The sequence below is a fragment of the Hordeum vulgare genome, chromosome 4H, assembly GCF_904849725.1.
Source record: "Hordeum vulgare subsp. vulgare chromosome 4H, MorexV3_pseudomolecules_assembly, whole genome shotgun sequence".
NCBI classification, from domain to species: domain Eukaryota; kingdom Viridiplantae; phylum Streptophyta; class Magnoliopsida; order Poales; family Poaceae; genus Hordeum; species Hordeum vulgare.
The window spans coordinates 30,861,895-30,878,387 of record NC_058521.1 but is presented as its reverse complement, the minus strand read 5'-3'; the positions used below and the strand labels follow the sequence as shown (position 1 = coordinate 30,878,387).

Genomic DNA, 16,493 nt, shown 5'->3' with positions numbered 1-16,493 from the left:
TACAAGGGTTGCAACCATGAGCGCACGCTGCTACATCCACGGAGGTTAGAAACGCACAGAAGGCGACATAGGTGAGGGCGGCGAGGGCGACAAGGGCGGCGACCGACGGTGAAGGGTGGCTAGCGGTGAGGAGGTGAGGCGAGGCGGTCGGCGCGTGCTGGGGCGTCGGCGCGTGCGAGACGGGCCTCTCTCCTTTCCCTGTGCGAGAGGTTGAAAATAGGAGGGATGGGGACGACGGGATCTGACGGCTCGGGGGACCAAATCTGACGGTTGTAGCTCGACCGGCCCAACAGTTGGGCCGGCGGCGCGCCGGCGCAGAGTGCTTCCCTAAAATTTACTCAGAGCATTTATCTGCACATAAACTGCTGTTCAAGATGCTCTTAAAAGAAAAAAGAAAAAAAAAACTCGTCCAGCTCGATCATTTTCCCACAGCCCTCCTGTTGTCTACCGGCCACCCCCGACCCCTGTCCTCTCCCTCCCCCTCCCCCACCCCCACCCCCCTCTCCCTCCTCCAGTCTCTCCCCATCGGAGCAGAGCCACAAGCCCTAGTCGGCTAGGCCCGTCGCATCGAGCCGTCTCCGTCGAGGATCATCCGCATCTCCGGCGTCCGCCCCGTGTACCATCTCCCTCGTCGCCGCAGCTTCCCGGATTTCACCGTCGCCGCCGTACCGGACCTCCTCCTCCTCCGCCGCCGCCGCCGCCGCACTCCCCCGGAGCCAATCCCGTCGCGCTCCCGAACGCGCCTTCAGTTTGTTTTGTTTTTCGATTGATTGATTGGAATCAACTGCGTGCCCTCCGTGCTAGAAACGGAGCCGGAATCCGTCTCCCCGACGGTTTCGTTCCCCTCCGCCGCCCCCGCCTCTATTTACTGCCTCTCCCTCTCCTGACCCGCGCATCCTCCAATCCGACCGCTGTGCCATAGACCTGCCGCCGCCGCCGCCGCTCAGCGTCGCCGCCGACGCCTCAAACCCCCCAGTTCCACGCGCCGCGTCCATCGCCGTCTCCGTTCGGCCTCATTGCGCCTCTGCCGCCTCGACCCCGTCCGCGGTCTTGGCCATTTTGGTTTTCAAAGTGCCATCTTTTCGTCGTCGGTTAAACTCCAGTGGCCTCCACCAATTTCTGGTCGGCACGCCGTATAGATCCGCCCCTCAGGGAGGGTTTCAGAGGATTGAGTCGTGGAGCCTGGCCCTCCAGCAGCCAGGCGCCGGTGAAGACAAGGAGTCGGTCTGCTTCTGCTGTCCTGGGGCAGTGCGACGTGTAGGCTCAGCCTGATTTTACTGCTGTAATATGTTTTTGGTGTTGTATTGAACTCTACCTTGTAAAGCTGGTATCCCCAGCATCCTGCTTTTTTTTTTCTTATATAAAGCTTGTACAATCGAACTTTCATCGAAAAATAAAATAAATAATAATTTGGGAGCCTTGATGGCGAAGAGCAATACTGGTTATCTTGGCGTCTCCGAGCCAATCTCGTTAAGCGGTCCGACCGAGAAGGATGTCGTTCAGACAGCCGAGGTCGAGAAGGTGCGTGCCTGTGTGATATCGGCCAGAATTTTCTGTTGCTCTCCTGTTTAATGTGTTCTGCTCATATGTTGTTATTGGTGTCGATCAGTTTCTTGCTGATGCGGGCTTGTATGAGAGTCAAGAGGAGGCTGTCTCGCGAGAAGAGGTCTTAGGCAAACTTGACCAGGTTTGAGCATACTCTGCCGATGTGCTTATATTTTGGATTATAATTTGGGTACACCGGTTTCAAGATGACTTGTTTGTCCTGGCAGACTGTGAAAACTTGGATTAAGAAGGCCACTAGGGTTAGTGGTTATGGCGACCAGTTTGTGCACGAAGCAAATGCCAAGATCTTCACATTTGGTTCATACCGCCTAGGGGTACTCCATTGCGCCGTTTCTTGTGTAGTCTTATTTCTAAAGAAATACTTACTCATCAGTTGTTACAGTGTTTTCATGCTTTTTGCCTATTTTGTGTGTTTTTTCTATCAAATGATGCAAGTGCATCAGTCATATGTGTATATCCATGCAGAGTCTGGTGGTTTTAGTTAGGTTTACTGGTAAAGATATATACTGTTGCTGTTTTATGAGGTTTTCTATCTTCGTCACCTTAATTAACTGTTGTGATTCTACCTATTCTGTTACTTATTGCACAGGTGCACGGTCCTGGCGCAGATATTGATACGCTATGTGTGGGTCCAAGACACGCAACTCGAAATGTAAGAGAATCTATTATTAAAATTCCAAAGGTATCAGAGTCTTATTGTGTCCAATGTGCATTTTCTTTTTTGCAGGACTACTTCTTCAGGTGTCTTCACGATATGCTAGCGGAGATGCCAGAGGTTTCTGAATTACATCCAGTACCAGATGCTCATGTGCCTGTTCTGGGGTTCAAACTTTGTGGAGTGTCTATTGACCTTTTATATGCAAACCTTGCACATGTGGTGATTCCTGACGTAAGTTTTGTTTTACAGATTTGTTATTTAAATAATATATCGGTAGTCATTGTAGTAAATGAGTAGAGAATGGAAGCATTTGCATCATTTTATGCCCTAGTTTTGTTTGGCCTGTGAATCATTTCATAACATGTTCTGATGATGTTTGATAGGAATTCCTGATCATGTTACATGATTCCATTTCAGGATCTTGATCTTTCTCAGGACTCCATACTGCACAATGTTGATGAACAGGCTGTTCGTAGTTTAAATGGGTGTCGAGTTACTGATCAAATCTTACGATTGGTCCCAAACATTCCGGTATGTGTCGCCTGTTTCTCAAGTAAACATGTCAATATTATTCTATGGACTAAAACCCATTTGTTTTCTCGAATCCAGAGTTTTCGCACAACCTTAAGGTTCATGAGATACTGGGGGAAGCGCCGTGGGGTGTACTCAAATGTATGCTTCTTCTCACTGAAACAGTATGCTTTAAAGTATGAACGTACATACATTATTAGGGAAAGACCGGAAACTTTATACGAGGAGGCCAACAGAACAAGACAATATTTTGCTTCATTCTAAAAGAAGACATTATGTTCCATTTGGTTTCAAGCAAGAGTTAACACCAAATGTAACAATACGTTGTCTGATTGTCTGCCATTTATATGCCTTAATAGATATACAAAAATAGCTTTCATATTGTTTCGGGGTCAACTGTTCAAGTAGTACTGTGGTAACATGGGACACAAAATACAAGTACAGAAACAAGAGAACCAAAAAAGTTAGCGTTTTCTTAAGCTGTTCACTGATATTTCCAAAATACCGTTGCACATACAATATGGTTGCATAATTTTTTTTTTTTGCAGCATGTGGAGACACTTAGCACCCTGCTAGCTATGTCCATTGCATGATTGCATGTTTACATATGCATATCATCATATCAGTATTATGATCTATGAATGTGAAGTTGATACTCAGATTTTTCTTGCATGTCCAGGTTATGGGATTCTTGGGTGGCATAAATTGGGCAATTCTTGTTGCTCGTATATGTCAATTGTACCCAAATGCATCGCCCAGCATGTTGATATCTCGATTTTTCAGAGTGTACAGCCAGTGGAAGTGGCCCAACCCTGTTACACTTTGCCATATTGAGGAGGGTCCTCTTGGCCTCCCTGTTTGGGATCCAAGAAGAAACTTTAGAGACAGGGGCCATCAGATGCCTATAATTACACCCGCCTATCCTTGTATGAATTCTAGTTATAATGTATCTACTAGTACTAGGTATGTGATGATTCAAGAATTCACACGAGGATACGAGATCTGCCAGGTACTTATTATTTTCAGAATAAATTGTTTATATTTTAACAGGAATTCAGTAATTAAAATCATAACATGCATTCAAATGATGTGATATTACTGATATCTACTGTCTAGTAGTAATATATTTATATTGATCTTAAAAGTGCGAATTGTATCCTCAGAAAACATTGATCTCAATGTAGCATCTGTAATGCTAATGAAAGCACACCATTTCTGTAACTCAGTCTGCTGTCTAAATAATAATTATTAATGTAGGATATGTATTTGTTATATTGGGATTTAGAGTTATGCAAATTCATTTTATTGTAGAGTTATCTTACTTTAATTATATGACCAATAATAAAACATATAATGTATGTAAAACTTTCTTTGCATTTATTTATGTTTAAAACTTCTATTTTGAGTTCACAGGTATGTTACCTATATGTCTTGCATAATACTTGATTTTCCCTTGATGATTAACTGCAGGCAATAGATGAAAATAGAGCAACCTGGGATGATTTATTCGAGCCATATCCATTTTTTGAATTATACAAAAATTATTTGGAGGTTGGTATCACAGCGAGAAGTGAAGATGACCTCCGGAATTGGAAAGGTTGGGTAGAGTCTCGCCTTCGGACCCTTGTATTAAAGGTGAATAATTGAAAAAAAAAACTTTCATTCTTCTTGCTGATGTATGTGCTGTGTGTGTTTTAATATGTGATTTTGGTTTTTGATGTAGTTTGAACGGTATACTCATGAGATGCTCCTTGCACATCCGCATCCCAGGGATTTCTCTGATGGATCCAGACCGTTGCATAGTTTTTACTTCATGGGTCTTTGGAGAAAACAAACTGCCCAACCTCAAGAAGCTGAGCAATTTGACATCAGAGGAATCGTAAATGAGTTTAAGAGCGCAGTTCTTGCTTATGCACATCGGAGAGAAGGAATGGATATTGAAGTGTCTCATGTAAAAAGAAAAGATATCCCTTTATTTGTTTTTCCTGGTGGAGTGCGCCCTCCTCGTTCTTCCAGAACAGCAGCTAGGAGCAGTCGCACTGTTTCTAGGAACGTTGTTACAGCTGATGGTCAAGTTGGAAATCCATTGGGAGCTGAAAGTTGGAGTGATCCTCAATCTGCTCTAGATCATTCTGGTGGCTATCAAAGTACTTTGTTGGTCCCCAGTGTATCAAGTAAAGAAACCCCAAGTATTTTGAATGGGCATTCAAATCTTCACACAGAATCAGTTGAGCACGAACATCCAGGGCACTTACTTGGAAGTACATCTACTCCTGGGAATATTGCTGTGTTGGATGTAGTTACACAACCTAACAGTATGCCATCTACTTCAAGCAATGGTGCTCCAACAAATGGGTTGGACATTTGTTTGAATAATAGTTTACACAGGGAAGCTGAGGGGATTCCTGCAAATAATCCTGTGAATTTCGCTCCGGCTGTGGTTGATGAGCTTGATGAGCTGGCATCGTATCAAGCTAAGCCTGACAATAAATATGTGCTTCCTGTTCATGGATCATCTTCGGAAGGATGTTCTGGAAGGACCCTGGAGCAAACATGCAATTTGAGTTCTCATGATAATAACAATCATCTGAAGCGCAAGGCTGAGGAAGAGCTGGAGGTATTTTTTTTCTTATAACTTTTTTCATATGTCTTTTGTATTTATACATACTCATTAGCTCTTAATGCTTTTATCTCTAAATGCATCGTCTGATTTAGCTTCTTCCACTACTATTTATGTGTATTTTGATATTAATTGTGATTCTGTTTTTATTTTTAAAAAGCCACTTGAACTTGCTGGCCCGCCAGTTGGTGCTACCCGTGCATCAACATCAACTGTTCAAAGAAAGCCCCTCAGGTACTCTTGTGCTACCTACTACTAACTACCTGTATTTGGAAATATATGACGTCCTAGAAAGCGTGCAGTCAGTCTTCTCTAGCTTTGGCTTACAAATACATGTTGTATTATAGATTGATCAAAGGAAAAGTAACATTTCATTGGAAGTATGATTTGTCTTGACAAGTACGATTTTAAATGTATTACTAAGATATTCATTTGCAAAGTAATAATGGTCAAAAACTTGTTTTATATTGGGAGACTCTGTCAATGTGTGTGTCTCCACTTGTCGGATGGATATTCACAATATGTTGGCAGTTCATCTTGTTCGTTGGTTTTCCTGCTTCATGTGTGATGTTATGCTGATAATAACACTTCTTTTAAATTGTTTAAGGCTTAGATTGTCAACTGTGCCGCAACCAAAACAAGCTGAATGAAGCTCCCGAATCCAAGACCAGGCCAGCGCGTGAAGAATTGAAGATACTGAGGATAGGACAATTCCAGTGAGAGCTTTCAATTTTTCATTTTATGATGTTCAAATGTAAACACATCCACTGTAGGCCATTGTATGCCAACTTTTGTGCCGTGGAAAAAATAAATAGAGAAATTGTTTGTAATTTATGACCTTTTTAACCATGGTACTTGCTGTTTGCGATCTTGGAATATTCTCATCTTTGGTTGGCTTGTGTACTCACTGTAAAAGACATATGTCGTGTTAATATAATTTTATTTGCCAATAATTGCTGGCCTTGTGCATAAATTTAACGGATGAACATCAGAGAACCACCCATCCTTGGGGTGGTTAGTTGTGTGGTTATCAAGGTTTCAAATTCGTTTTTAGTGGCTCAGCGATGATATCACATAAGTTGCTGCAGAAATCCTATTTGGCTTTAGGGGACATATGTTCCTATGTGTAAAAACATAGTTTTTTCAAATGCTAAAAAAAATTACTTCCTCCGTAAAAAATATAAAAGCGTTTAGATCACTATTTTTTTAGTTAATCTAAATGCTACTCCCTCCGTCTAAAAAATAACTGTCTCAAGCCTAGTACAACTTTGTACTAGAGCTAGTACAAAGTTGAGACACTTATTTTGAGACGAAGGGAGTATTATATTTCCTTACAAAGAAAGTAGATGCATTCATTGTCACATTCAAATGCTATCTGTAAATTGTCTAGAGGGAAAGCTTAAGTATTTTGTCCTGTGTAAAAAAAAATGCCAAATGTTACCTTCAATTGCTAATTTTTTTTTGTTACACAACATTGTTTATTTCACCTACTAAGCACGAATATCCCGTTTTGTATGAAATTTGTCAAGTATACTTGTTACACTAGCATGAACAGCTACATAAAAATCAGAATTTTTAAAATTTATTTACTATTTTTTTTTTGAATTTACTGTTCATCTGGGAGCATATGCTCCCCATAGCCAAAACAACTACCCCCTTTACAATGGTGTTTTTAAAGTAAAATGACAAAAAAATACAATCAAGACAAACTAGAAACCATAGTACTTTAGAAGTGCTATAATACATGCCCATAGTGCAAAAGTTTTAGATCTTCAATAACCAAGCTAGCTAGAAACTATAGTACCTACTGTGTCTCTTTAAAGTAAAACGACCAAGAAAAAATCACAATCAAAACAAAATTAGAAAAGTACAGTACTCCCGCTGATTCATATTAATTATCGTTGATTTAGTACAATTACTTAATCATCGACAATTAATATGGATAGAAGGTGTACTTTATAAGAGCTAATACATGCACGTTATTCCTCTGTAATAAAGCAATGGAAGTATGAAGAAGTTTGGGGATGAATGATTTTATTAATAAAGCCTGTGAAGTAGATTGCGCTGGTGAGGCGGTTCCGGAATATTTTATTTTATGCACATTTTGAATACAATTGTCTATTACAATGCTTGTGACGTCTCTATTTCTAGGGAGTGTTATAGTGGAGAAACAAACAAAGTTGCTCATGAGCTTGTTATATTGGCTAAATTTTCTTTGACTTTTGATTGGTTTGAGTAAATGATGTAATGGATTTTTCAAATAAATAAAGTTTGTGTTTTTTTTGAAAAAGAGCTAATACATGCGCATAACGCAATCTTTTAGACCTTGACAACCAATCTACTCGAGATAATGTAACAAGTCCGTGAGAGGGAAATATCATGCATTTTTATGAATTGTTCACCTATTAGGGTTTTTGTTTTGTTCATCTTATTTAGTAAATAGTCATTGGGGATATTTTCTCAATTCCCAGTCAAAATTACCATGATGTTTTGGACGTAAGTTATGCAGTCTGCAGTGCGTATATTTCCATGCCATTTACACAGAAGTTATCACGGGGGTATTTTTTATTAACTTTTTCCCTGAGTCAAAATTATCATGGTGTTTGTACATAAGTTATCAGGTCCATAGTCCGTATATTACCATTATGCTACTTACACATAAGTTATTGGGGGTATGTGTTTTAATAAAAGAATCTCAGGGTTAAAGTTACCATGATGTTTGTACCTGTGTTATTAGGTTTGTGAATTGCTATTCATGAATTACCATGTTATTTATATAGAAATTATTAACTCTTTTTGGGGGCCTAAAATTATCACGGTGCTTGCATGCCCGTTAGTAGTTGTGTGGTATGTAATTTACTATGTTATTTACATAAAAAATATTAAAGTGTAGCACAAATGATGTACTAGAGAAAGACTGAGAAAAAATGTATCAGAAAACAGTTTTACTTTGCTGCCATGGTAATTAAAAGGTTCATGTATCTAATCTTCATTTGTTGGGAAAATAAAGAATTAGGTGAGTTAGTTATTTGGAGCATGCAAATCCTAGGAGACCCGCGTTTGATCTCTCTTTTACGCATAATTTAATTTTTCATCTTCTTTGAACACCGCTAGCGATTCGCGTGGGTTTCTTAAGCCGGAAAACAGAATGAACGCTAGCTATTCATGCTAAGATGCAGAAGAAAAAACAGAGAGACCAGACATGGAGAGACACAAAAAAAAACTTGGAAGAGAGGCAGGAATTAGGAGAGAGGGGAAGCGAGCACGCCCCGCACAGTCCAGATCTAATGATGAAAACACAGTGGTTCACTAGATACAATACATTTGTCGCTCACAAAAATGTTCTGACGTCATGTCTTGTCTCGTGACACCATCCTTCATCTTCAATAGGCGTTGTGTGAGGGTGTGCACACCATGATATATAACACTTCAATTTTTTTAAAATGAACTTTGGTTAATCAAAAAATTGCATAATTATATTAGACAACCTTAACTTTGCTATGAACTTTCTATTAAGGGCTTGTACAATGATGATCTTAGGAGTGCCATCTAGAATAAATACTAAAGTAAAGGAGAGAGAAATCATAAAAAGAACTTGTCTTGTTTCGTTGGCTTCATGTAAACATCGACCTGACAAAACTAAAAAAAACAGAACGCTAGTTTTTGAGCAAAAAGAAAAAAACACCAACCAAAGAATAACTAGCTTAACACCAACATACATCACATGTGCCTTGCACCACCACAACGGCCTCAAAGAAATAAATGACGGATCATCTCCTCATCCGAGCTTGATACGGCTCCATCGCTGATGTGCAACTTTGCGAACCTTCAAGGTGGCTCATCAAAGGTGAAACCATTACCATTGAATGAATCAAATCAGGGCAACCCCCCCAACACGCCATTGAACTTCAGATCCTCGCACGACGACACGACTAAGACGCCGAATGAGGAAACTACACCTACCATGCACGAACCACGGACGAAGCACACGATCCACCATCTTCCATATGTCATCGATGCAAACCACAATCTACATTCGATCCCGGACTACCTTTCAAGCTCCATGCTGACGCTGTAGCAAACGTCATCGCAACAACGAAGACCGAGGACACATCCACCACGAGGATACCGCCATCGCCGCACAATCCTTACTTGAACATACTGGTCTTTAGATTCATCGCCAACAACAGGGCGATCGCTTTGTTAGGGAATGATCTGAACAATCTTTTACTCAACATCGCCATCGCCGAAGCCAAGACGATGAACAACCTTAAACAAATCTACTTTGACCTAAAACTATCCACATGCGTGGATCAGACGACCCTTGTTGGAGGAACTCTTCCGACGAGATATTCTTTTTCCTTCGACGGGAAGAAAGAAAACCCGCAAAATCCAAGAGATGGTCTCTTAGCAACGCTTGTCTCACCACGTATTAGAAATAGCAAGTCCAATTGTACATCAATTTTTATCGTCTTATCTAGATTACGTGGAAAACATAAGAGAAGACTATCTTATCAACCACTGCCCTAAACACTTCTTTTTAATTTGCCAAATGTTACACCACAAGACATGCATTGCTAATCTTTTGGCATTAAACCCTAGCAAGCAACCGAGCTGTTCAAGCACGCCACAGCTTCCTGCTTACAATCTCATATTCTCATAAGCTGTTTCCAGTGGCCAGGTACACCAAATGAATCACTGAACTGAACAATGAAAGCAAATACCTTAACTGTATAATAATAATAGTATGTTCACAAATAACAACCCATGTCAACAGTAGTTGTCTTCAGATCTGCAATCAGTAATCTGATGGCAGCAAAGCATGATCTCACCAAGAAAATTTGCTAAGGATTGTTCATATAACTCAGTTCCAATATTATAAGAAGTGCCTGAGACAAATTCTAGCCTCTTGACTGAACGTGAAGTAGCTAGTTCAACTAGAATTCTCCACCATTTTAGGACCGCAACATCTCGAAATAAAAAAGAGGAACAGGTTCTTTGCGTACAGAAAACCATCCAATCTGGTATGAAAACAAGGATCAAACAATACACACAGAGCAGGCGCAACTGCGTGCTCCCGCTTAGTTGAACTTCCCTAGGCTTAGCGACCACAGGATTCACTTTGCTGTGGCTCATACTTGAGGTGACGCTGACGATTCGCTCTTGTCGCCTGTTGCCTGTTCTCCTCCCGCGGTTTTGTCTTGGATGTTGTTTGCACCTCGCTCATTCGCATGGGCCTCGTCTTCAACCAGGGATCCAGTGCGCATCAGTTCCTTAACCTTGCGGTATTCATCGTAGTGATTGCGGCGATGCTCCTTGAAACTCACTGATGATTTGTCAGCTTCTGAGTCTGCATCAATATCAACACATATCACTGCATGTCCAAATAACATCCTGGACTCGGATAGTAAGCTTATTATTGCCCATTATGTTGACAATGAAGTATACACTTGTGCATGACATCAAATACAAATATGAATCATGGTGACAGGTACAAACTTAGAAAGGGTTACAAAAGGTTTATCTTAGCTAGGAAATTCGGAAGAGCTATATGAGTGTGTAGTCATGTAGTTGGATCACTTATGTACTTCATTATAGGAAGCTGATACCATAAAATAGAGTCGCATAACTCAACTAGTCAAATAAACTGAACATCAGTAATCACTGATTTACTCTAGTAACACTAGAAACATAAAATGGCAACTGGGAAAGAAGCTACCAACCACCATCCTGTTCCATGGCATCTGCATCATCATCTGAGGATGCCCACTCATCATCCTTTGAATCATTTTTACTTGAAGAGGCCACACCATTTAAAGCAGTGAATATAGCTTCAGCACTAACAGTCTCATCTAGACACTTGTCGAAAGGGCGTGTTGGTGATAGTGACCCTAGAGAGCAAGCAATGAAAGCAATTATTCAGCGGTTGCACATTATGACCACAAATAGTGGTCAGATATGATGAGATACAAGTAACAAGACATATACCATCTTCATCCATCATAGGGTGATACGGTGTCTTGGGCTCAGTTATCTTCTGCCTCACTGGCTTGTTTGATTCAATCTCATACAGATTGTCCTCATTCCACTTCACGCGATGGGAGCTGAAGAGAAAAGGGTCAAAATAATGGAAGCAAAATCAAGCAAGTTGAGGTCTAGCTCACACTTATGCAGCCAGTTCAGTTGTTTCACTAGCTCTGGATCATAGCGCAGCATTTGCGCCAAAAAACATGGTTTCGTGTACATGTAAAACCATATAAAAATACAAATGGTACTACAAAATTATTACCCATTTTTTCCAATACCACATCCATGTAGAAATCAATAGCTAGGCCATATTGTGTTTAAGCAGGTAACAGAGCGATGCTATTTTCCATGTCTTCATAGTACCATATATAAAATGCAAAAGCCAAATAGAGAGTCTTATATCGGATATAAGCCCTTCGACATATTAGCTCTATCAGTCCTTCCAGTTTCTCAAACAGAGAACGCTATTTTGTATAAAACCTGGATTAAGTTCAAGACTGTCTACACACTTTAATTTACCATGTCATGTTGCAACGTGAAAACCAGTTGTATTCCTCAGGACACCAAACAAATATGCTGAACCATTGTTCACAAGTTGGTAAAAAAAAAAAGAGAAATGCTTATGCTCCATGATTATGCTAGCCCAGAGATAAGATTTGAAACAACCCAAGCCAAGTAATGGAGTACTCCCTCCGTCCCAAAATAACTGTCTTAAGCTTAGTACAAATTTGTATTAGAGCTAGTATAAAGTTGAGACACTTATTTTGGGACGGAGGGAGTACTAACTAAGACTCCGAAAAACGCGCGTACCAAAATATGTCAGTATGCATCATATCTTTCAAACAGTTTCTTATTGATCTCAAAGGAGGAATTAAGACTACTAACCTCATGACTTAAGTTTCTGATGAATGAAGATCAAGAAATGTTTAGACAGCAATCCGAAGAGCCAGATAACACCACCTATTCTAGGTTTTCCTGCAGAAAAAAAAAACTGTCAAGAGTAAATCGAAGAAAGACGCACATATTTTGGGAGGTGGGAGGTGGGAGTGTGCCACTGTGACTACCGAATCCGACATGCGCGGACCATCTAAGAGTGCATCTGACACATGGGGGGTGGGACAAGCTAATGACCAGACGGCAGTGGTCAGCAAGAATCTATGGCTTTTGGAGCCAATCAAATGTGCAGTTCTCTGATGATTTTGACAGAATGCGTATACCAACGATCTTTTAAAAACATAATTCTTAGGTTACACTCTTCAGTGTGCTGTGGCAGATGGATCAGGTCGGGTCGGATTGGTAGGCTCGGTAGGTCAGGCGGAGAAGAGGAGGGGCACGGGACGGGGTGGAAGGGTGGTGTTGGTGGTGGAGAGGAAAAGTCGCCGCTACGGGGATCGACCGCGCGTCGTGACGAAAGGGAGACGGATTCTGACCGGGGATCAAAAGGGGATTACCTTAGCTGCTCTCGGCGGCGGTTCCGGCGGAGGAGCAAGCTCGGCGGCGAGGTGGGCGGCGAGGGGGCGAATCGGGGTTGGGGTCGGGTTGGAGGCGGAGGAGCACGCGCCGGAGGTGTTGGTTGTGTTTCCGTGGCTTATTTCCCCTTCTGCCCCCGGTACTTCCACACCGTTTGGTAGCCATAGCTGACCAAACGGGTGGGGTTAAACAGGCCAGCTCGCGACCACGCCGACACAACCTGTTAATGAACCAGGCACGATACGACCTAAACGGGTCGTTAGGTACGTAGCCCGTCTCTTTGAATTTTTCGCACCATTTTCGTTTTTTTTTTAGTGGTTTTTTTCGTTTTTTTGGTGTTATGATTTTTCATCGGTCTTTCGTAACTTTTGGACGCAATTTTTTTTGCGAAAAAACACGTTTTCTTTTTTTACGCGAAAAACTTGTTTTCTGTTTTTTTGCGACAGGCGCGGTTTTGCTTCAGCAAGAGGCATGATTTTGCCTTCACGAGAGGCTTGAAAAGGAAAAAAACGCGTTTTTTTTTTTTGCGAGAGACACGGTTTTGCTTTCACGAAATGCCCGACTTTGCCTTCGCGAGAGGCACGGCCGTGCCTTTCGGAAAGGAAAAAAAATGTGTTTTTTGTTATTTTACGAGAGGCACGGTTTTGCTTCCGCGAAAGACACGGTTTTGCTTTCGCGAGAGACACGATTTAGCCTTTGCGAGAGCACGCCCGCGCCTCTTCTGAAAAGGGAAAAAAATGTGTTTTCTGTTTTTTTCCGTGAGAGGCACGGTTTTGCCTTCGCGAGAGGCACGACCCGTGCCTCTCGGAAAGGGAAAAAAGCGTGTTTTCTGTTGTTTTTCTCTATCGCGTGAGGCACGGTTTTTCGTCCGGTTTTTTCTTCTGTTTTTTTACATGAAAAAAAGTTCGTCAAAACCTATCAACATGGGATCTTGTTTTGGAGATCTCGACGCGAGAAAGCCAACGATGAAAATGGTTCGAGATTTGAAGCACGGTTTAGGAGATAAAACGTTTTAAAAATACGAATATACGAAAAAAGGGAAAACTCCCAGGTTGCGACAAGTGGCACCCATGCAGTGCGCCACTTATCACAACCTGTGAAGGTGGGAGTAATCATTGAAAGGTGTATTCGCTAACTAGTGATTTCGGAAGATTGGACACGTGAGCCGTCATGGTACCCCGTATATATATATATATATATATATATATATATATATATATATATATATATATATATATATATATATATCATCCAAAATTTAGAATAAGTTATTCTTCGTCCAGCTAATTTTACGACCGTTTCATAAATAAATTACATTCAGAATACGAATAGTTACATTTATATTGATTCATTACGTAAAGTTTAATTAAAAAATAAAAACTATAGGTCATAAGACAAGAAAAATCGCATTTCATGCATATTTTACACTATATTTTTATGTTTGTAATTTTACGTAACATAAAATATTTTTTATGATGACTATATATTTTCTTACAGTCTTTTTTTATGTATGGAATAAGAAAAAAAATTATGAAACATAAAATTATGATGCATTAATGTGAAAATAGAGGGGGTGAAGAGTAACTATTTTTCATCGAGGGTGATGAATATATATATATATATATCTACTAATAAAGGGAAAAAGTATTCTTAGTCCATCGTGACGTTTTGTAGAGCATCCCTTGAGGTTCGTGGTAATAAACCCGTGATATATTGGTTTAAGATGAAAAAAACGATTCGTCCGCATTTTACAGAAAAAAATCTTGACCTTTTCAATAATCAACCCAAGGTCCTTTATTAATAAGTGATAGAACATAAAATTATTGATGCATTAATATGAAAATAGAGGGGGCTAAGAGTAACTATTTTTCATCGAGGGTGATGAATATATATATATATATATATATATATCTACTAAAAAGGAAAAAAGTATTCTTACTCCATCGTAACGTTTTGTAAAGCATCCCTTGAGGTTCGTGGTAATAAACCCGTGATATATTGGTTTAAGATGAAAAAAACGATTCGTCCGCATTTTACAGAAAAAAATCTTGACTTTTTCAATAATCAATCCAAGGTTATTAATAAAAATCTTGACTTTTTCAATAATCAATCCAAGGTTCTTTATTAATAAGTGATAGAATAAAAAAGAAGGAGTCGGTCTCGAACTCACGACGTGCACAAGCAAACCCCAAGCAAACAACCACATGAGCCCGGTGTAATCGAACAAATAGAATTTCTTTTATTTAAATTATTGCCTTTCGTTCACTCTAAAGGAAGTCTTCAAATTGAGCCTATAGTAACGTTAGTAGCCAAGCAGTATATTATGGAGTCTTATTTACACATTATACCACGGACCAAATTATATATGAGTTTGATTTGCATCCAACATTATTTCCTTCCAACAAATATTCATGCTAGCAATTATTTACTAAGCGTACATTTTTTGATTTCTGTACGTTTTTTTGTTTTGGTTGCGTGATTTCTTTTTGTGTCTTCTCTATCGTGATAGAGATGGATACACGTACGTCTCTATTTTTTGTGTTTGAACCACCTGATATCTTTCTACAAACACGAATTAAATATTAAGATCGAAACTCTAGGACGCTGCCTACGCTTTCTTTGTATATACGTACACTAGGATGCTGCCTACACTTTTTTTGTATATACGTACACTAGGACGCTGCCTACGCTTTCTTTGTATATATATACATACAATGTGAATCCATCCACATAGTATGTTCGTCAAAACATTGACTCGACCTGGCCATGCAAACGATGATAACTTGTCAAAAAGAAATCAAGATCTGGTTGTCGTCGGGCGAGCCGACGCTGAACGACGACTTGCTCATCGGTAAGATTCTCATGCTACTACCAGCACTGTCGTTGAGCAACGTGTATCTCCATGGTGCATGGGCGACCTCGCCAGGGAGGATGGGCTACCTCACCAAGGAGCAGCTATCCGAAAAGCCATGATGCCGCTCCCCCAACAAAATGTGATCCAGGCTTCAAGCAATGTCTGCACATGAGGTCTTGAGCCACATCACAACGTCCACGGACAAGTGAACAACAACCACAACTCCAGGGATGACATCAACACAGAATGTGCTTCCGCTCGTTGTACAACACTCTGAAGCCCCAAGAAGAGCTGCGGGGAGCATGGCAAAAGCTTCCTCTCCTTAGAGAAAATAAAACAAGTTCTCTCACAAAATAGTACTACGTAACTGAGTTCTTTGAGCTTTTAATTCTCATAATCCAATTCATAGTTTGGCATCATTGCTTTCTTCATAGTTAACTAACAAGGACATTGCCATCTATAAATACAAGAACAAAATAAATTGGTGCACAATGCTACTGTAATTTGGTAGTGGCTACCTGCTAGGTCATGCTACTGTTGCTGATGTATAGATGTGATATACATGTAAATGTCATGCTACCGTCTTGATGTATATATCTAGATGTGTTAATGTGTATGCAGTAGCGTGAATTTGTTCAAAAAACTATTAAATAGGTGAATGTGCGTGTACATGTGTTAAAATTTCAATGTATTTCGTTCTTTGTCGTTGTCATCATCATGATAGTCTTTTAATCCTGAATCTTCCGTTGCAATGCACGGACAATTTT

The 16,493-nt window shown here is 40.4% G+C and overlaps 2 protein-coding genes across 2 annotated transcripts; one reads left to right on the top strand and one right to left on the bottom strand.

Moving 5' to 3' along the window:
* The first annotated feature begins 456 nt into the window (after positions 1-456).
* Positions 457-6,328, top strand: LOC123447712 (nuclear poly(A) polymerase 1-like). Its single transcript, XM_045124346.1, has 12 exons — positions 457-1,521; positions 1,610-1,687; positions 1,773-1,880; positions 2,156-2,218; positions 2,294-2,455; positions 2,642-2,755; positions 2,834-2,896; positions 3,435-3,764; positions 4,226-4,390; positions 4,479-5,372; positions 5,536-5,609; positions 5,983-6,328. The coding sequence occupies exons 1-12, from the start codon at positions 1,423-1,425 to the stop codon at positions 6,023-6,025; spliced, it is 2,193 nt and encodes a 730-aa protein (XP_044980281.1). The 5' UTR covers positions 457-1,422; the 3' UTR covers positions 6,026-6,328.
* Positions 6,329-10,203: 3,875 nt separating this feature from the next.
* LOC123447711 (protein phosphatase inhibitor 2-like) lies at positions 10,204-12,997 on the bottom strand. Its single transcript, XM_045124345.1, has 5 exons — positions 12,854-12,997; positions 12,288-12,377; positions 11,364-11,479; positions 11,099-11,266; positions 10,204-10,725 (listed from the first exon to the last, which is right to left on the bottom strand). The coding sequence occupies exons 2-5, from the start codon at positions 12,290-12,292 to the stop codon at positions 10,508-10,510; spliced, it is 507 nt and encodes a 168-aa protein (XP_044980280.1). The 5' UTR covers positions 12,293-12,377; positions 12,854-12,997; the 3' UTR covers positions 10,204-10,507.
* Positions 12,998-16,493: the final 3,496 nt, after the last annotated feature.

What these genes read in the sequence shown, in the direction of transcription:
- LOC123447712 (XM_045124346.1), top strand. Translation starts at nt 1,423, where the DNA reads ATGGCGAAGAGCAATACTGGTTATCTTGGCGTCTCCGAGCCAATCTCG. An exon ending in GCCGTGGGGTGTACTCAAAT is followed by an intron (nt 2,897 to 3,434) that starts GTATGCTTCTTC and finishes TTGCATGTCCAG; the next exon opens with GTTATGGGATTCTTGGGTGG. An exon ending in AGGCTGAGGAAGAGCTGGAG is followed by an intron (nt 5,373 to 5,535) that starts GTATTTTTTTTC and finishes ATTTTTAAAAAG; the next exon opens with CCACTTGAACTTGCTGGCCC.
- LOC123447711 (XM_045124345.1), bottom strand. An exon ending in CCCTATGATGGATGAAGATG is followed by an intron (nt 11,267 to 11,363) that starts GTATATGTCTTG and finishes CTTGCTCTCTAG; the next exon opens with GGTCACTATCACCAACACGC. An exon ending in TGCCATGGAACAGGATGGTG is followed by an intron (nt 10,726 to 11,098) that starts GTTGGTAGCTTC and finishes ATATTGATGCAG; the next exon opens with ACTCAGAAGCTGACAAATCA.